The following is an 18,513-nucleotide window of genomic DNA, read 5'->3' as shown; positions in this document are numbered from 1 at the left end:
AATCCTATGTGTATAGCGATAGAATCATAAAATGGTTTGGGTTGGAAGGGACCTTAAAGATGATCCAGTTCCAGCCCCCCTGCCATGGGCAGGGACACCTCCCACCGGACCAGGCTGCCCAAGGCCCCATCCATCCTGGCCTTGAACACCTCCAGGGATAGGGCAGCCAAAGCTTCCCTGGGCAACCTGTGCCAGTGCCTCACCACCCTCATAATGAAGATATTCCTCCTTCTGTCCGGTCTAAATCTGCCCCTCTCCAGTTTTGCCCCTTGTCTTATTGCTCCGTGCCATGCCACAGGACTAAGGGAATGGCTTTAAAGTGGAAAAGGGGAGATTAAGACTAGACAGAGGGAAGACCTTCACCACGAGGGTGGTAAGGCACTGGCACAGGTTGCCCAGGGCAGTTGTGGATGCCCCATCCCTGGAAACGTACAAGCCCAGGCCCGACACGCCCTAAACGCCTGGCAAGAGGCGCCCCAGGCCCTGGGGGGGCTTCGAGGTCCCGTCCACCCCAACCCCTTCCATGATCCAGCGCTGAGGGGCTGAGTTTCAAACCCAATTTCCCGCTCCCGCCTCAGCATCCATATCCCAGCTCGGAAAGGCGAGGTGCGCGAGCAGGACTCCCCTAGGACTTCTCGCAGCCGAGCAGCCGCCGCGGCCCCGTGCTGCCTATTGGCTGCGGACGGGGAGGGGCGGCCGCTCCGGCCCCGCTCGGCTCCCTCCGGCTGGGCTCGGCTCCTTTCGGCTGGGCGCTCGGCTCCCTTCGGCTGCGCTCGGCTCCCTTCGGCTGTGCTTGGCTCCCTTCGGCTCCGGTCATCTGGGCTCGGCTGCGCTCGGCCACCATGCTCCTGGGCCTGCGGCGCCTGCTGTGGGGCTGGCGGCTGCCCTGCCGCGCCTTGCCGCCCGCCCGTGCGTACCGCGGCGATGCCGTGGCAGCCGTGGGCTCGGCCCCCGACGCGGGCTCCGCGCTCTACCAGGTATGGCCGGGCCCGCAGCCGCGGAGGGGCCGGGCCGCCCTCTGGGGGGGAGGGGCACACAGAGCGGTGTCGGTGTGTTTAAGCTAAAGTAAAGTTTCATCTAAGTAATAGCGTTCTTCGAAAGTTAGACAGAACGTCCCTCTGATGGCAGGTTTTCCTTCAGACAGAGTTTTTCGGGACGCTCTTCATCCCTTGGGGACGATACCTTTTGTGCTCAGTGCGGTCTGTGCTGAGCAGGTGTGTCTGCTGGAACCCCCTCTGTTCGCAGCCTTTCCCCGTCTCAAAGGCAAGGTCCACCTCCGAATCGGCAAGGGATTTGACTGTTGTGAAGCCCATAATGACATTGAAATCAGCCCTTGGAAAGGAATAGAATGTACATAAGATTTCTGGGTAAATTCATACATCAGCGTGTAAGTGGAATTACACCCTGTCCCCAGCTCTTGTCTTGCTGCACAGGATCAGCGGAGATCCCTGCCTCGTGTTGCCCAGCCTTGGTAGAGGATGCTTGCTTTCCGAAACTCCAGAAAGAGCCTTAGAGAGTTTTATTTGCGGCATTTTCGGTATCAGACGCGCTGACACCGCGCAGGTTCTTGTTTGGGCCCAGGCAGGTGCGGGGGATACGGTGGATACGGAGCACGTGAAGCAGAGACGAGTGGGTGAGTGGTGGAAGGCAAAGTCGGAGAATTCCTTGTGTGTACATCCATCCCCAAGTTGGAGACAGGTGGGATAGTTTCATAAAGTCATGGCGCTGCTTCCAGGAAAGAGCAGAGAAAAGGAGAGATAGGTGGAATTACAGTTGTCTTTGCGAAGAGAACAGTACTTACTTCTGGTGTAAATTGTTTATTTTTAATGGGGCATTATTAATGTCACCTGTTTAAGATAAAAATGGAGTTTATAATTAGGCCAAGAATAACAGTGTTGGGTGTGCATCAAAACTAGTACAAGGGCATGCATTTGTTTTCAGATTTATTCCAAGTAAAATATCAAACAGCTACTGAATCAACAACGTATTCCTACTGAAGTATTTCCTTTGGTTCTGTGTTTGGTTTTGCAGACACTAAATTTTGCGATAGAAATCAACTGAAACTTCTGTGACATTTCAGTATGTGTATATATACACACATACAGAACTTGTGTGTTTTCATATTTTGCATACAAAAAAAGTATTTTAATAATTGTGTTTACTCGACTAAGCTGTTGCTGGATTTGCATTTGTGGCTGTACACTTGTGATTTCATGGTAACTTTTGTGGAAGGCATTTTTTACTTTTTGTGGTATTCATGTATTTTGGCAGCCACTTCCAAAAAGATGTCAAGACAGGAAAAGTTTGCCTAGCGCTGCTTGACAAAGTCACTTACTTGGGTACATCTAATACGTCATTCAACCACTGAAATAGCTAATAGTGTTAGTATTTGATAGAAATAATTTACAGAACACTGTAAATGCATGTAGTGCTTTACAAACACAGAGAGCTGAGGTTCCTGCTGTGAGATACTAAACCATCTGCAATCAAAGTAATAGAGGGAACAACAATGCAAGCACAAGAAGGTGTAATGGTACATGATGAAGGTCTTGCCTTCTTTAGCTAATGTTTGCCTTTTTGGCTGTGAATGCAGCTAGACAGGCTGTGTAAACTGTCTTTCAAACCAGACAGAGAAAAGTAATGTAAAAGTGGAGTAAGTCTGAAATTCTGGAAAATAAAGGAAAATCTATGCGAAGATTCTGAGTATAGCTCTTACAGCAGCTCTGTTTGTGTTGCAGCAATTGGGTTGGCTCATGCAATAACTATAGGATTAGTCTGTCGGTTTTGCCTCTTGATCATGCTTTAAAGTTTGTAGGAGCCTTCTTACTAACAGCAGAATTTTATTCAGCTTAGGGGTGCAAGGGCCAGTTTCCACAAAGAACTTCAGTCACTTAATTGGCCTTTTTATTGTTAATTAATGAGGAGCCCATAAATGTATGGTAAACCTGGCACATTTGGTCTGAGAGGAGCCTTTTCTGTATGTATTAAAAACCTGCAGTAGGATTTCAAGGCATCTCTACTTTTCCTTTGTAAATTATAGTGAAGTCGTGTGCTGGCTAAAGGCATGAAAGATAAGGATAGAAATTAAGTGAATTTAAGCAACTCAGGTATTTGAGTGCGATAATTTTACAGGTGATCTAAAAAAGTCACAATTTTTCATATAGAATAGCTAAAGTAGCTACAGTCAGGTGTTAATTCAGAGTCTAATAAACAAGTGAATAATTGGGACTGCTGTGCTCCTTTTAATTTCTTCTGCCATTTTAGCTGCTTCTTTACTCCTCTGTCAAAGGTGAGTTTTTAAGCTCAGTATTGTGTGCAAAGGGCGAGTGTCTTTAGAGAGAATAAACTGAACAAGGAGAACATGGAAAATACCTTGGGTGTAACGCTGTGAAGTGAGACAGCTGGAGAGGCCAGACACTCACACATAAAATAAAATCAGGTGTTGTGGCAACTGCAGGTTTTTGAAAGTATGGAATGATAATGGCTGTTTTACTGATTTTTCACAAGAGAAAAAAACAACAATCGAAAAAAAAAGAGGAAGCGAGTCTTTTGGAAAGGAATAAAAGCAGATTTTGTTTTCTTCAGTGCTGCGTGTGGCTGTGGGTGCTGTCCATAGCCTCTTCTGGTAGTGGCACAGTCAAATTAACGAAATGTGGCTTGTTTTGTCCTTGTTTTTTGGATGCTGTGACAGTGGTACGCCTGCCAGTAGGTCAGTGCAGGTCAGGAGGAGAAAAACAGGTACAGCGGTAGGTGTTGGAGCTGTGCTCTTGGTGTGACAGGGAAGTGGAGGATTATAGTGTGGAAAGAACCAGACAAAGTGTAATACTGGGGTGGACATACTTATACAGCCTTACAAGGGAGGGAGGAGATGCAGAAGTCTGGTGCTCTCCTGTGTCCTTGGTAATCAGGGGCTGCAGAGTGGCACTGCACATCAGAGATTTGGTTAACTGAGGCTGGTATTTTGAGATGTTAGGTGTTGGCTAGCAATTGAGTGTGCAAAATTCATGCAAGTGCAGGCTGCGAGCCGTATCAGAGGTAGTGCTTTGCTAGAAGATGGAGAATCCTTCCGAAGAGCCAGCAGGAGCGCAGGAGTTGGAGTTGGTGTTTCACTATGTCACCTTGGTCTTGCTGGATGACCTCTAAATGCTGACCTCGCATATTAGTTGTGTATAAGAGCTGATAAAATTGCCAAGACCTGGTTTTACCTGATATGTTTTTACCTTTCAGTACAATATTTTTAATCTATTTGTTGCAATTAAAAAGGGGGAGAAATGTGTTCCTCTGACAGTTTTACTGTGCAGCTAGAACGGTTTGAATGTGAGGTGCCTGTATACCTGTTTTTCTTACTGCTTTGCATCTTAGTGCCTTTCAGAGACAGAGCTGAACAAACTTGTCTGCAACACTTGTTGCTTCTAGGGGAAACCTTAGTTTCGAGTGTTCCAGATGACTCAACACATTTTTGAGTCTGTCAAAATAGAGTCTAATATTTTCTAAGTAAGCATTAGATAAGGTAGTATGGGGAGTGAGTGGGTTATGCAGTATTTATTACATTTCTTTATTGCAGTTACACTTTTCAAAGAGGTAACATAGCTCAGTATGTCTGGGGGCAAAAAAACAACCCCCAAACAAATTTAGCTTGGCTAATAACTTTTAGTTCCTAAGAAATGGTAAAAATCCTCTACTAATGAGCACACAGAGTTTTTGATAATTCTGATAGAAATGGTAAGCTCAATACTGGATCAGTCATATTAGGTTAAAGAAGCAAACACATCTGCAAAAAGAAAAAAAAACCATGAAAAATAGCACTTCAACTCTGTAGTGACTAATTCTGTTTTTGTTTATTACATCTGGAATATTCTTTTATAATCCTAATGCACTAAGAGTTTTTGCAAAGCATGTTTATTAAATGCTTTGGGGTCTTTGAGGAAAGGCAGTACATAGATAGGAATGTTATTACTTGAAGGACAGTACAGAGCTAGTATTTAATAAGCTAAAATGAAATTAGAAGAGAAACCCTGTGCTTTCTGGGTTATTTATTAAAGAACAATGTTTTCACTCTTGACTGAACTTAAAATGCTCGTTTTTCTCCCACTTAGGAAAACTATGAACGAATGAAAGCACTGGTAACAGAACTCAAAGAGCAAGCAGAAAAAATCAGGTTAGGTAAGTATGATAGTCTAGCATTTAGAACATTTGGTCCCAACCCAATTTTAGTCTTTGGATTTTCCCCTGTAGCTCTACATTCATTAATCAGCTCATTCATACGTTCATTAATCAGTTCATTTGGGTATGGCTTATTTGCTGGATTATAGTAGTAATACTGATTTTTTTTATCTGTTTAAATCTAGATTTACTGTCTTTAGTTGGTTGAAAGTCTTAAAAGGTTTACATCCAAGCTAACTTGTTTCAGGATTTAGGCTTTTTTTTAAGTAACTCAGGCTAGCTAAGAAAAATATGTGTACCATTAGCACGTCTTTGTTTACCACCGTGTGTAGTGTATAAACACATTTTTTTTTTCTTTGCCTGTTGAGTATCAGAGCAATAGCCTAATGCAAGCAGATTCGTAAATTACTGGAAGCAGATGTAAGTGAAAGCAAGGCCGATTTAGTCAAACAGAAGATTAATTTCATTGCCAAGGAGGTAAAAAGTGAGAGAGTAGGAAGTGAAAACTGGATGTTTAGAGTCGGTTAGTTTTTTAGTTGGTTAAGATCCTGATAGTCAATGGAATGTATGTTTCTGATGGCAAGGTTTTTTTTTTTTTACATAGATAGGATTATTAATAAAAGGCATTTAATGATGCACTTTGCACTTCACCTGCTTACTTGCTTCATCCACTGTTGCGTACTTTTATAACAAATTGGTGTTTCAAATGTGCTTCAAGTTGCCTTTTAGTCTCTTCACAGGCAGAGAGGATTTTCAAAGACCCTAGCTGTAGTTGTGTTGGTAAACAGAAGCAGGTCTGTAATAGCTTAAAAGATTGAAATCTGTCATCTTGTCTTGCAAGACTGCCAGAATTAATTACACTTGACTATAATTAAAGGAGACGGTAAAATGAAAGTAGTTTATAAATGCTTATGTCTTGTTGCTGGAGGTTGAGATGCAGTTATAATTCTCACTTTCTTCTGTCTGTCTTGATACTGTCTGTCTCTTCATACAGTGTTTCTTATAGACTGTGATTTCTTTTACAGTTTTGGAACGAAGCACAGTTAAGATTTTGTGTTTATTGTTTTTTTCTTGCTTGCTGTGAAACAAAACACCAGGATTCCTGTGGAGGTGCTGAAACCCATGGACTTACCTTTCTGTCTTTTATGAGTGTGGACTGTTCAGCAGTTCCCTGTGTGGTTCATGGTTGTGGCCTTCTTCACTGCTGCATGTTTTCCTATTCTTGCACATTACATGGTAACAGGACAAGAGTGTGGCCCTCACCCCTCACCTTTTCTCTATCTCGGGGAGCTCTACTGAGATGTTAAAACACTGTTTTGAGTGGCATAGATTGAGATTGCTTTGCTGGTCATATAAGTATATGAGAAGAATTAGGTACTTACTTTGGATAATTTTGAAGGATAAGTGTGACATTTTCTTCTTTGTAAGATCTGTCTTTTTGAGGATGAGCACTTGCTTAGGCCTTTGTAATGAATGCTTCTTTTTTTTGTCTGTTACTTCAGTGGGTAGGGTATTTCTGAACCCATACACCATTCTACTGAGTAATCCCCCTCTGTGAAACCACCCAGGAAGGTGGTTCCTGCTATGGTAAATTTCAATGGATAGATTTCTGATGGTAGCCACAAGAAGCAGCTGAGATACTTTTAGTCTCCATGACTGACAACAATCATAGCATGTCAACAGTCACAGTGAAGTTTATGTAAACATTACTGTAAAGGAGAAATTAAACAAGAGAATTCAAATTAAATGCCTCCGAGTTTGTTAAATTGGCAAGGATGCTGTTTCTCACAACCTGCGAAGTGGAGGCTACTGTAGGGTAGAGTAAACGTCTTGAAATAGAATGGCCTAGAGGGGAAGCATTTATGATGGGTGTGTAAAGAGAGAGGGTGCACAGAGATGGCAAATAACAGGATAAAAAAGTATTTTTGCAGCATCACTTCTGGGCGTGAATAAGAAAGGCAAGATAGAGGTCAGAGAAAATGTTGTAGGTGTCATGATGTGGGGTGTTGAGAACTTGGATGAGAGCGTTAGCTCTGTGGGTGGATATGGGAGATGATATCTTAAGATGCTTGCACAGAAAGATTTAGAAGGTTTAGACTTAGGGCTGACTGTGGAGATCTAATGGACAGGCTGAATCAGAAGTAAATTGTGGGCTTTCTGGCATGCCTAACAGGTACGAAATGATGTGCATAGTGATCAAGAAAGGAAGTAAGAGAGAGAGTGAAAGCTAGGCTTAAAACCCCTGTTTCAGTGATGCTTAGCTGACAAAGAAATATTGAAGTCTTAGAAGCAATATTAGCAAAATAGCACCTTATTTATTTTGGATGGGGAAAACAGTTTTAGTGATGAGGCAGATCGGTGATCTATGTGCATAGACCATTTGTTACAAAGAGGCTGAGGTGTTTCAACAAATCTTAGGTATCAAACGACACAAAGCTCTAGAGAGCAAAAGATGTGATTTAGGATGACCTCAATTTAAGAGCTGAAATGAAGCAAAGATAAATTTGATATTAAATTCTGTATGTCTGAACTCTGATACCGTTTTGGAGTGGTCTAAGGAATTGAATCCAGATTGCTTTGGGTCTTTCAAGACTGAATTCACTATAGCAATATTGAACCAATTGGGGGAAGAGTATTTCTTATGGTTCTTACTGTTGTGCTTTTGTGTGTGCATATGTGATTTCGATGCTTCTGTTCATTGCTAAGCAGTGGGAGAAGTTTCAGACAACTGTATTTATTCAAGTCTTTACCTTAAGACTAACTATAAAAAATGAGGGGGAAAATGGAGTAGATTCTGAAAAGCAAGCATTTTTATCAGTACCTTAAATCTGGTTTGAAGTGAAAACTGTTATTTATTAAATTCATTATTAAGGTCCATACTTCAAAACTGGGAGCTCATCAGTATTTCCATTCTGAGTTTTAATATAAGTGGTAATTTATCTATCTGTGTCCATAGTAAATCTAGCAATTTACTATTTTATCATAGGAGGTGGAGAAAGAGCTCGTAAGCTTCACACGTCAAGAGGAAAGCTGTTACCCAGAGAGAGAATTGACAGGCTTATTGATCCCGGGTAGGTACTTTGTCCCTAAAAACAAAAAAAAACACTTCAGGTTCCCTTTTGATGGTACATACTGTAACAGGCATGTTTTCTCTTTTGTTTCTGTAAACACTGGCAAACAACACAATTAAAATTTAACAGAAGTGTTCATTGAAAGACTCGTCTCTTTTTCTAAAAAAATCTAATTTTGAAAGATTTGACCTTTTAAGTGAGATTTAGTGACAAACATGGCTGATACCTTTTTAAAGTCATGTTGTGTTTGTCATTATTCAGGTCTCCATTCTTGGAATTCTCTCAGTTCGCAGGTTACCAGTTGTATGGTAATGAAGAGGTACCAGCAGGAGGCATTATCACAGGCATTGGACGAGTATCTGGGTGAGAGATACTAGTGATCTACATTATTGATGATATGAAAAGGAACAAGGTATAATTTTACTTAGTTTCCAGTATTAAGCTGTTAGAATTTTCAGTGTTTTGTTTCTGACACCCAGAAAATCAACAAAGTTGGTATCTTAATTTGTTCAGTCTTAGCTAAAAGGACGTGATTTTATGGGTTTTTTTCAGTTAGTCTGTCCCGTATTAAAGCAGAGAGCACAGAATGTTTCCAGTGTCCAATTAAGGGAATAAATTAGTGCAGGAGTAAGGCAATTTTCAGAAAAATGGAGGTATTCTAGGCTAAGAACTAGTTTCCTTCATTAAAATTACCCCCAGGGCTATTGTTGAAATGAAATATGATGCTATACAGTATTATTTTATGGAGTTAAGGGACTGTGAAACACAACATCATAGTGCTGAGACTGCTGATGTGATGCTTATTTGAGGGAATGCAGGAGAGGGCCATCAGGGCTTCAAGGGTCCTTAGCATGTTACAGTTCTTAACCAACAAATATACTTATTTGTTCGAAATAGTCTCTCCTCTCATGAGCTTGTTTTACTTTTAGGGTGGAGTGCTTAATTGTTGCTAATGATGCAACTGTCAAAGGTGGTACCTATTATCCCATCACTGTTAAGAAACATTTACGTGCTCAAGAAATTGCAATGCAAAACCATCTCCCTTGCCTGTATTTGGGTAAGTCCTGTTGCAGAAGTAGCTGCATCTGATAGGTCCAGATGTCTAGATAAGATGCTGCTTCTTTAGATAAATGTTATTCAGACAGATGCGTTCCCAGATTTGGCTTAATGCTCCCAGATGCACTTACATAAATGTATTTTCATCAATACTGTGTTACCTCTACAGATTGGTGGCAAATCGTAACTCGAGGGTACCCACAGGTTTTCAGGTCTGTTTTCTGCACTGTGATAGGGCTGGGTTCCAAGATACAGTTGTAACTATGCCACTGTATGACTTCTTTGTTATTCCTTTCCCTTCTGTCATGCTTGAGCAATCCATCCTATAATCTCATCCAGTCTTAATTCAAATTACAGTTTATATCAAAAAAGTTACTTTGCCTTGAGTAGGTATCTGCATGAGAGAACATAAATAAATTTAAAAAGTCCTAGTGTCAAAAGTGTCGGTGATGGTTTGGATCAACAACAGATTTTCACAGTTTTGGATGACTTTTACTGAAGTAGAAGTTTGATTGTGTTTTATTTAGTATCTTGAGTTTAGTCTTTTAAATAGATATTTAGCCAAACCTTCGTGTAAGTTTTACATACATATACTTTTATTAAACATTAAGATCAGAATATGAAGTGTCTGTAGTATATTATAGGTTTTATTTTTTTAGCCTGCTTTTGTACAAAAACAAAAGCTTTCTGCTAAGGTCTGTCTTTCAGTCTCACTACCCAGTAATAAGTTTAGAACCCATTTGCCATTTTCAGCCATATTTAACAGAGATTTTTAAGAGTGTGTGTTGCTGTGGATTTTGTGTAGGTCATTATCGGAGGACAAAGACCTTTTACTGTCTCAGTTTAAAAAATAGGATGGGTTAGTCTTTGTGTGTTCTGCTTGGCTTAGCAGCATACATAGCAGCTGAGAGGTATTAATTGGTTTGCTAGTCAGGATGTTTGTACTATTAATAGTTAAATAGTCAACATAAATGTAGGTCCTGGCCAGCATAAGTGTTTGTAATTTCTTGCCCTGCTGCAGGCCAAACATGCAAAGAATACTGAGAGAAGATACAGGGCCGGTGTGAGTGGGGACTTCGTGGGATTGTTACGCTGTATTGGAAAGCCTCTTGGAGGCAAAGGGAGAGCTAAATTTTATCTTAGTCATTAAAAAAACCCCAAGAAACATAACTTTGCTGTTTGCAAAACAACTGTATGATTTTTTTTTTTGTTCTCAATTATTGGCAAATTCTATCTGTTCAGACAACTCGTCTATTTTTTGTGAGTTATCAGCAGTTGTGTGTGATACAGATATGCTTTGAACAAGAGTTTAATTTTTCTTTTCCACCCTTGAGATGTATAATCCCTGTATGTGTGTATATATATATATATATATACACACTGCTCCTCACTCAAACATGGTGAATTATTTTGCCTTGGCAATTTCTGTACCTGGGCTTGTATCAGTTCATTTCAGCTGTGTGGTCAAGAAGGAGTCCTTTGTCATCAGTCAGCACTTTGCTGACCTGGTAATTTTCATACCATTTGAACTGCCTTTTTCCTCAGTGGTAACCATCTCAGTGTTAATTCATTGGTATGAGCACCTGGTGACATTTGTCACCGAGTCAGTCTCTGGCGTGGGCATTTTCTTTTGTGTTCAGAGATGGCCCATTTCACAACACTGGTATGTTGACCAGGTTGGAGTTTGTCTACTTGCCAGAGCTGATGCTGTTTTGGGACAGTGGTTCTGCAACAGCAGGAGAAACAATCAAAACTCTGTTTCAAGTAAAGCTGCATGTAGGGCATTACCATTTGCAGTCGTGCATCACGAGAACGCGCATGTAGGCTGTTGCTTGTATTTAAAAATGAATTACCAGCAACCAGAGTTTTCAAAGATGTTTGGACTCTCTCTGAGTTTACTTCTAGTTTTCTGCTCTTCTTTGGAGTGTTACGACATGAGGCATTTTCATGATTTAGAAGTGGAGAGGTGGCCATAGTTGAGCTGGAGGGCACATCATGAGGCAAGGCCACATAATGAACATTCCTAAGGATAGTATAAGGTCCTCAGTATATCTCTATAATCAGGATATAAAAGTACATATGCTATACTTCTTGAAATCAGTGGTGGCTAGTCTTGCCCTTTTCTGGGACATGTGACAGAATTGCAATAGAATAATTGAGTTAAAAATCTACATTGAAAAATGTTCTTAGTTTAAGTGTTTTGCAGTAAGATGAGTTTAGAAGTTTGTATAGGGAGTTAGGATTGCTTCTCTAAGCATATCCAAATTTATTTTCCGTTAGAATGTTGGGTAGGATGTTACTTGGAGGAGGAGCATGTTACTGTTTTTCTTTTTTTTTTCCAAGAAGAATATCCTAATATACTTAGATAGTGGAGAAATAGTATAGCCTTAATGATAGTAATTGCTATATATTTTAAGTAACATGGCGATACCTTACCAACAACTTAAGTATATAACACTGTTCAAAGACGTGTTAATATATCTTCATTCACTCTAGTTGATTCAGGAGGAGCAAATTTACCTCGGCAAGCAGAAGTATTTCCAGATCGAGATCATTTTGGACGTATTTTCTATAATCAAGCAGTCATGTCCTCACAAGGAATTCCACAGGTAATTTGCTTTTGCTGGAGAATGAAATGTACTAATTAGTTTTTGTAGTTGCTGCCTTTATTTGATTTCAAGTCATGTAGCCATGCATTGTTTTTCACAGCACTGTGTTATGCTGACCTGACAGAGTGGTCTGGGGTTGGAGGCACTGTAAACACAATAACTACCCTTGAAAAGTCATTATAGTTTTGGAGAAGCTGTCTTCTTTCTTGGCCTTAGTGTTAATTGCATGTCCTACCAGCTCCTATCTTGGAGTGGGAAAACGAGGGACTTGACAATATGGTGAGTAGGGCCACGTGAGGAAGCGCTAGGAAATCTCTTCAAACTGTTGACTGTTGTGCATCAGCACTGTAAAGGTGAGGAACCGTTTAATGATGTCTAATAAATGAGACATACTTTCTGCTCACAGGAGTATGTGTATATTTATACACCGATGTGCTCTATGATAAAACTGCCCTAACAATGAAATTCTTGTCTAATGCATTAATGATGCATAGAATTACTGTTAGTCACAGTTCCTGGATTTAGAAGTGGGTTTGTGTCATGGTTATTTCAGGAGTGCATTTGGGTCAGTTTTTTGACGCAGGTGGTGTGCTAGGAGAGGTGCACTTCTGGATCTGTTACTCATATAGAATGTAGAACTGTTTGAGGATGTGATTGCTGATGGCAACCTTGGCTACAGAGAAAGCAAAGAGCAGAGTATAAGGTCCTGATGGAGGTGAGGAAGGAAGGTGGCAGGATAAATACCCTGGACTTAAGAGAAGAGTCTTAGACTTGTTAAGGGAATTGTCAACAGACCTCTAAGAGGCTGCCAGGGTGAGCGGAGGAGTTCATGGTCTTTGAAGATGACCTCCTCCAAATAAAGGAGCGTTCCAGCAAAGCAGACAAGCAGGTCATTCCTACAGCATTGCTGTCTAGTGACTTAGCTCCCAGCCTCTTCATATGGTTGTGTGGCCCTCTCGTGTGCCTGCCTTTTACTCCCCTTTGCAGGCCAAGGAATTCAAGCCTACTTAGCCATTTTTCCAACAGAGAGCGTTCTGTAAATTTGATGGTCCTAGCTTTTCTTTTGTAAACCTTTTCACAGGTCTCTATCACTTCTGAGATGAGGGAGCCAGCCTACTCAAAATGTTAGCTAATGGTGGATATAGCATAATGATACACACTATTCTCTTTTTCTACTCCTTTGCCGGTAGTGCATAACATCTTTGGGTTTTTTTGAATTCTCAGCAGTGAGCTGGTGTTTTCACTGAATGATCTTAAAGAGCCTGCTTCTAGGTGTAGTTGTCAATTCAATGCCTGTCACTTTATATGGGCTGGGTAAAGGAAATTTTCAGGATATTCTAGATGAGAAGAAAAATTGTTTTAGAACCTTAGGCTCATAAATAGGTGTTGGAACCTGAAGTTGAGTAAATGTTTAGCTAACTTGCTCTTTAATCTGAGTACTGTCATAGAAGCATTTCACTGGCACGTTGTTATGACATACTGGACTGTTGAACTCATCATTAATGTAAAGTGGAAATAGGTCTTAATTTTCTTCATTGTTACCAATGTCTGTCATTGAGAGGCATGCTTGGGCTGGAGCCATTTTTATTTATTCTCTGTGAGAAGCTGTGCTTGTGTGAATCTTCTAATCCAAAAGGAAGAAGTCAAATCTAATACTTCCTTTCAGTTTGAAGCAGGCGCACCTATTACAGATACAGTATTGCATCTGCATTTGACTCCTCCTTGCGTGGAAGACATTGGTTTTGCATGATTTCTGAGGAAACTGCATTTGTTACCATGATATCTTTTTAGCACATTTTGGAAGCAAGTCAGACTTCAGATCTTCACTCACCTTTTCCTCTTTCAAAGAATCCTGGAATCCATTGCCTCCAGAGAAATCCAAGGCTGAAGATTTGAACAATACACTAAACCTCTTTAGACATAATTTAACTTCTGCAGTTCTTTCTTCCCAACAGTAAAAGTGGAGCAATTGCAGTGATTAACTTGATCTCCAGAGAGAAAGCATTGTTTAGTTAGGAAAAAAAAATATTTAGGAAAAAAGACAGTTTGCAAGCTGGCTGTCCTGCAGAGTCACCAGTAGGTTTAAGTTGTACTTTAGATTGATACATGTGAATGAAATTGATCTCAGCGTTTTTGTGGAACAGTCAAGGGAGACAGTCACAGGGCTGGTTTGCTGAATATCTTTTTAGGAGAAGTTTCGGTAAGCCTTATTTTTGCTAGAGACTGCAGTCATTATCTGGTACAGGATTAGTGCTTTTGAAATGCCGTGTCAGAGATGAATACATAAACCCAGTCTGCAAGGCTGAAATTACTGACTTTAGGCAGGACCTTTCTCAAAATGCCTGGCCCTAAAGTTGTGCTGGTGTTTTCCTGCATGTCTTGAAACAAATTCAACGTGTTTGTAAAGTTCCGTATGAAGTTGAACTTGGTTTTGTGTCAGTTACCACCTAGTGTTGTAGTAACACTAGCATACTTTGATACAACAAAAACTAAGGGTAGGAAGGATTTGCCTCATAATAAAACACATTTCTATTTTGGATTGCACTAGTGAAAGTTTAATTTCTTGGTGTTACACTGATGAAAGGTTAATTTTCTTAAGATAGCTGTAGAAGACTGGGAAGAATGTTTTACTGAAATGCTTCATTCATAGAAAGGGTGTAGTACAGATGTCTTTGGGAGATGTTTCTACCCATTGTTTCATTTCAAAAAGTTGCTATTGGCATTCATAAATCTGCTACCAATTCTGTGCTAACAGACTGTGGTAGCTAGAATCATCTTCCCTATCTAGGGAGAGGTTTCATTAGGAAATGCGTTTGGAAATTATGCTCTCTGATTTCCATTCCAGTTAATTCTCCTAACTGGATGTTGTTAGTTTTCTACGTGCTGTTCGGTTGCCTATGATGCTTTTAATTTCCCTCTCCACTTTTACCTGTGACTAATTTATTATCCTCCTACTGCAGCTTTAAATACATTGATGTTTGTATGGCTGTGAATCAGAAAACTGTGATTAGCTTCTCATTAGCTGCTTCCTGAGCTGTCTCACGCTCATATGCTGCCTGGATACATGGGGAGCTGATCTGTGGGTATGAAATACTGTATATGCATTCCAGACTGCGGGATTTTATTTTGCTTTTAAGTAATTTCCTATGCAGTAATTCAAAGAATGAATTCAGGAAGTAACACATTAGTTGGGAATTTAAGATTGTACTATTTGACAAGTAGATTTTAGTCTTTCCAATATATACGTATCCCAATTTATGTATTGGAAAAAGTAAGACCTGAGTTTAAGTTTAAATGCAGGCACATTTTTTAGCCTGAGCATGGTAAAATAAAGAGTAAGAAAAAACTACAATTCCTGGGGAATAAATCAAATTAACTTTTTTGCCAAGTGTCTCCCATTTTTAGATGCTTATGTTACCTTTGTCTTTACCTGGAGGTATTTATTAAGTGCACAATAGAAATGCTGTAGGTTAATCATGTGGCTGTGAGTATAGTTTAACACAGTGAAAATCATTTACAGCAAAAGCTGTTTGATTTTGTGATGGCAGGTTGACATAGTTCATCTGCTCCTGCTTTAGATACAAGTAATGTGATTCAGAAATTTTATTTCTGTGTGGTCTTTTCTCTTAAGACCAAACACAAAATTACCATTTAATGCAGAATATAATTTGAAGTTGCTGTTTCCTATTGTGTTAACTATTTCCAAAGTTAACACAAAATAAGATTGTTTTGGTTTTTTCATATTTTTTATGGCTGTGAAAGAAAGCAATAATTAGACTATTACATTCTTATTGCCTGCCTTTTTGATATGAGTATTCAGTTTCTTTTGCTTTTCAAGCCATTTTGAAAGGTCTTTGTAGGAACTCTCTTGAAGGAGAAGTTCAGTGAGAGAAGTTTACTGTCATGAACATATCATGCTACGATATTTGTCATGTCTTGTGTCAAATTGGTTTAGTGGAAGTGTCACCAAAATATTTTGGGTGTACTCTGTTCATTGGGTAGATGTTCATCTCAAAAGTAGGCCTACGGTTGAAGCAAACGTTATCCATGCTAAAGCCTATAACGAGATAGGCAACACGCCTTGAAGGGACAGAGTTAATTAGTTGATCGATTGAAGGACTGAAGTTACATACTAGTAGATGTGAGGAAGTTTCTTCAAAGCATGTTAACGTTGGTGAAACTGTGCTAGTAAGCAACAAATAAAGCTCTAACTGAAGTATAAATACCAGGAGCAACCTCTAGATTTCAACCTTTTACCATTCATTGGTAAAACTAAATTTTATAGTAGAACATGTGCCTCTGCAACCATTTCAAAAACCTAGCATATGGTACTTGATACATTAATTTTATTGGATGGCCTGAAAATCATGATTTTAGACTGCTGGAAGCTAGATAGATTACCTGTTTTTTTTAAGAAAAGCTAAAAAATAAATAAAAAGTTTGCTTTGTCAGGCAAAAATAATCTTGCAGTGCTGTTCTAGTGCTGTATTAAAATCACTGCAGTATGTAGTGCCATGTGTGTTTGCTGGTCTTGAAGGTTGGACAATTCATTAACTTCTGGTTTTTGTCTTCCCTGTAGATAGCAGTGGTAATGGGGTCCTGTACAGCAGGAGGAGCATACGTACCTGCGATGGCTGATGAAAGTATCATTGTTGGCAAACAGGGAACAATATTCTTGGGAGGGCCACCACTGGTAAGGATACAGAAGCTTCTGGTAACATGACCCCCGAAAATATTTGTGCTATTGACCATTGTACAGCTTAAATTATTGACGCCTTTCTTGGTGAGATATTTCCAGATATTGTCTAGATTAGTTGGCATTTTTAAAGTACATCTGAATATTTATATCCTAAATTAAAACTTTTTGATGTATTAGGGGTGTATATATGCATTAAAGTGTTTTTATAGTACTGCTTTTAGATGGCCATGCACATTATAAATGATAAAATTGTGTTCTGTATTAAATCATATAGTCTCTAGGTTTGACTTGGCATTAAAAAAAAATTACAAGCACATACATTATATCTTGGAGTCAAGATAGTGAACTTCAGATGCCGGACTGATGAGCTATATTTTATGTCAGTTTACAGTGGAGGTGCACTTAGGATGGATTTTTTCAGCATTTCTTTACTTCCTTAGTAAGGAAATACTTTCTAAAGAAACTGACCTGAAGAAATCCTGTGAGTTAAAACTTGCTTTATCGTGGAACTCGTGGTGGAAATTGTGACTGTGGAAAATATTGCAGCATGAGACATCTTTACGACTCGGCTCCAGCAGGAAAGAGAAAGCTTGATTGGGCTTTATTTTTTAAAAAATAGCTTCAGCCAGCATATGTTCCAGTGTAGGCTCAGTTTTATTCTGATGCAAATAATAATCTTTGTTAACAAAGATTATTTTACTTAACACAAGCTTTAAGAGAAGACACGAATTTCCAGTAGTAAGTGTTGGGCAAGTGCTAGAGCTAACAGATAGGGCAGCACCAAGTGCAAGTGTTACAGTCACTGTGAAGTCTTGCTGCCTAAACTTGTTTTTTTGAAATAGACAGATACTTCCTTATTGAATGAACTGGTCTGAGGTAACACTTTGGCTCTATTTTTGTTATAGTCTTTGGGGAACTTTTAGGATTGCTTCCTGCGACGAAGCCAAATGCAAATCAGATGTCTCTCTGAAGTCCTTCTAAATCCCTCTATAGGAGGCCTAAATGGAGAAATTGCTTTGTGACAACACTGCTCCACTTAATCCCTGTAGTTAAGGAAGACTGTGAACCTTCTGGGAGTTGCTTCTTTCCACCATTTAAGATACTGGGAAAATGTAGCAGGTCCCATTAGCTATGGAAAGACAACCACTGACTGATTTTGTTCTTGACCAGTTCCTAGGGCATGATTGTGTTAATTTTCTTAAAAGCATGAAGAACTTTACCTGTGATGTCGTTTAGCGTTTACTCGCATAGCAGTGCTCTTGTTTCCACAGTATGTTGTTGCATTTCATTCTTTTTCTTTACTTTATGCTTTCTTTTTCCCCCACTGTGTCATCCTGATGCTAAAAGTGGATTTAGTATTTTATAGCTTTTTTTTCTCCCGAGTTCAGTGTATAGATTGATTTTGAATTTTTGTGCAGCTTACAAAAAAAAAAAAGTCTTATTTATGCAGACATGCTTTTCTGTGGCTGGTAAGTGCTAATTACTGTTCCAGAATATCTTACATTCAGAATGTTACTGACATGCTGTAAGCAGCAGGGGCACACACACCCCTATAAGTACAAGGTTCCTTTGTTCTCTACCATAATAAAGTACATGTTTAGCTTGAAGTATTTTATTATTTCAGTGGAGGTTTTCCAAGTTTACAAGAAGAACAAAGTGATCATGAAAAGCAGATGATGTAATTAATAGGAACTCTGTCAGTTAATGCTGAATTATTTATGGCTTATTAGAATTTAGAATGCTAGAGTTTCTTTGTTGGAATTTCTTTGGCAGTAATTGTTTCTAGCATCTTACGTGGGTCTCTGTTCCTTTTTGTCTTGTATTAGTCTCTTTAATAAAGTTTCTTGCTTAGGGGTAAACAGACAAATCCTCCCTTAAACGTAAGCAGTTTTCAGTAAATTTATCACTATAAATT

General features: G+C 39.6%; 1 protein-coding gene across 1 annotated transcript in view; it reads left to right on the top strand.

Moving 5' to 3' along the window:
• Positions 1-658: 658 nt before the first annotated feature.
• Positions 659-18,513, top strand: part of MCCC2 (methylcrotonyl-CoA carboxylase subunit 2) — a 34,084-nt gene continuing 16,229 nt past the window's right edge. Inside the window, exons 1-7 of the mRNA XM_054054839.1 lie at positions 659-977; positions 5,097-5,163; positions 8,150-8,234; positions 8,496-8,597; positions 9,164-9,291; positions 11,787-11,899; positions 16,479-16,592. Of these exons, the coding sequence (XP_053910814.1) occupies positions 843-977; positions 5,097-5,163; positions 8,150-8,234; positions 8,496-8,597; positions 9,164-9,291; positions 11,787-11,899; positions 16,479-16,592 (744 nt within the window). The 5' untranslated portion in view covers positions 659-842. The remainder of the gene's footprint in view (positions 978-5,096; positions 5,164-8,149; positions 8,235-8,495; positions 8,598-9,163; positions 9,292-11,786; positions 11,900-16,478; positions 16,593-18,513) is intronic.

The sequence above is a fragment of the Cuculus canorus genome, chromosome Z, assembly GCF_017976375.1.
Source record: "Cuculus canorus isolate bCucCan1 chromosome Z, bCucCan1.pri, whole genome shotgun sequence".
Taxonomy (NCBI): Eukaryota; Metazoa; Chordata; class Aves; order Cuculiformes; family Cuculidae; genus Cuculus; species Cuculus canorus.
Note: the sequence above shows the minus strand (reverse complement) of the source record. Positions and strands in the feature narration are given on the sequence as shown.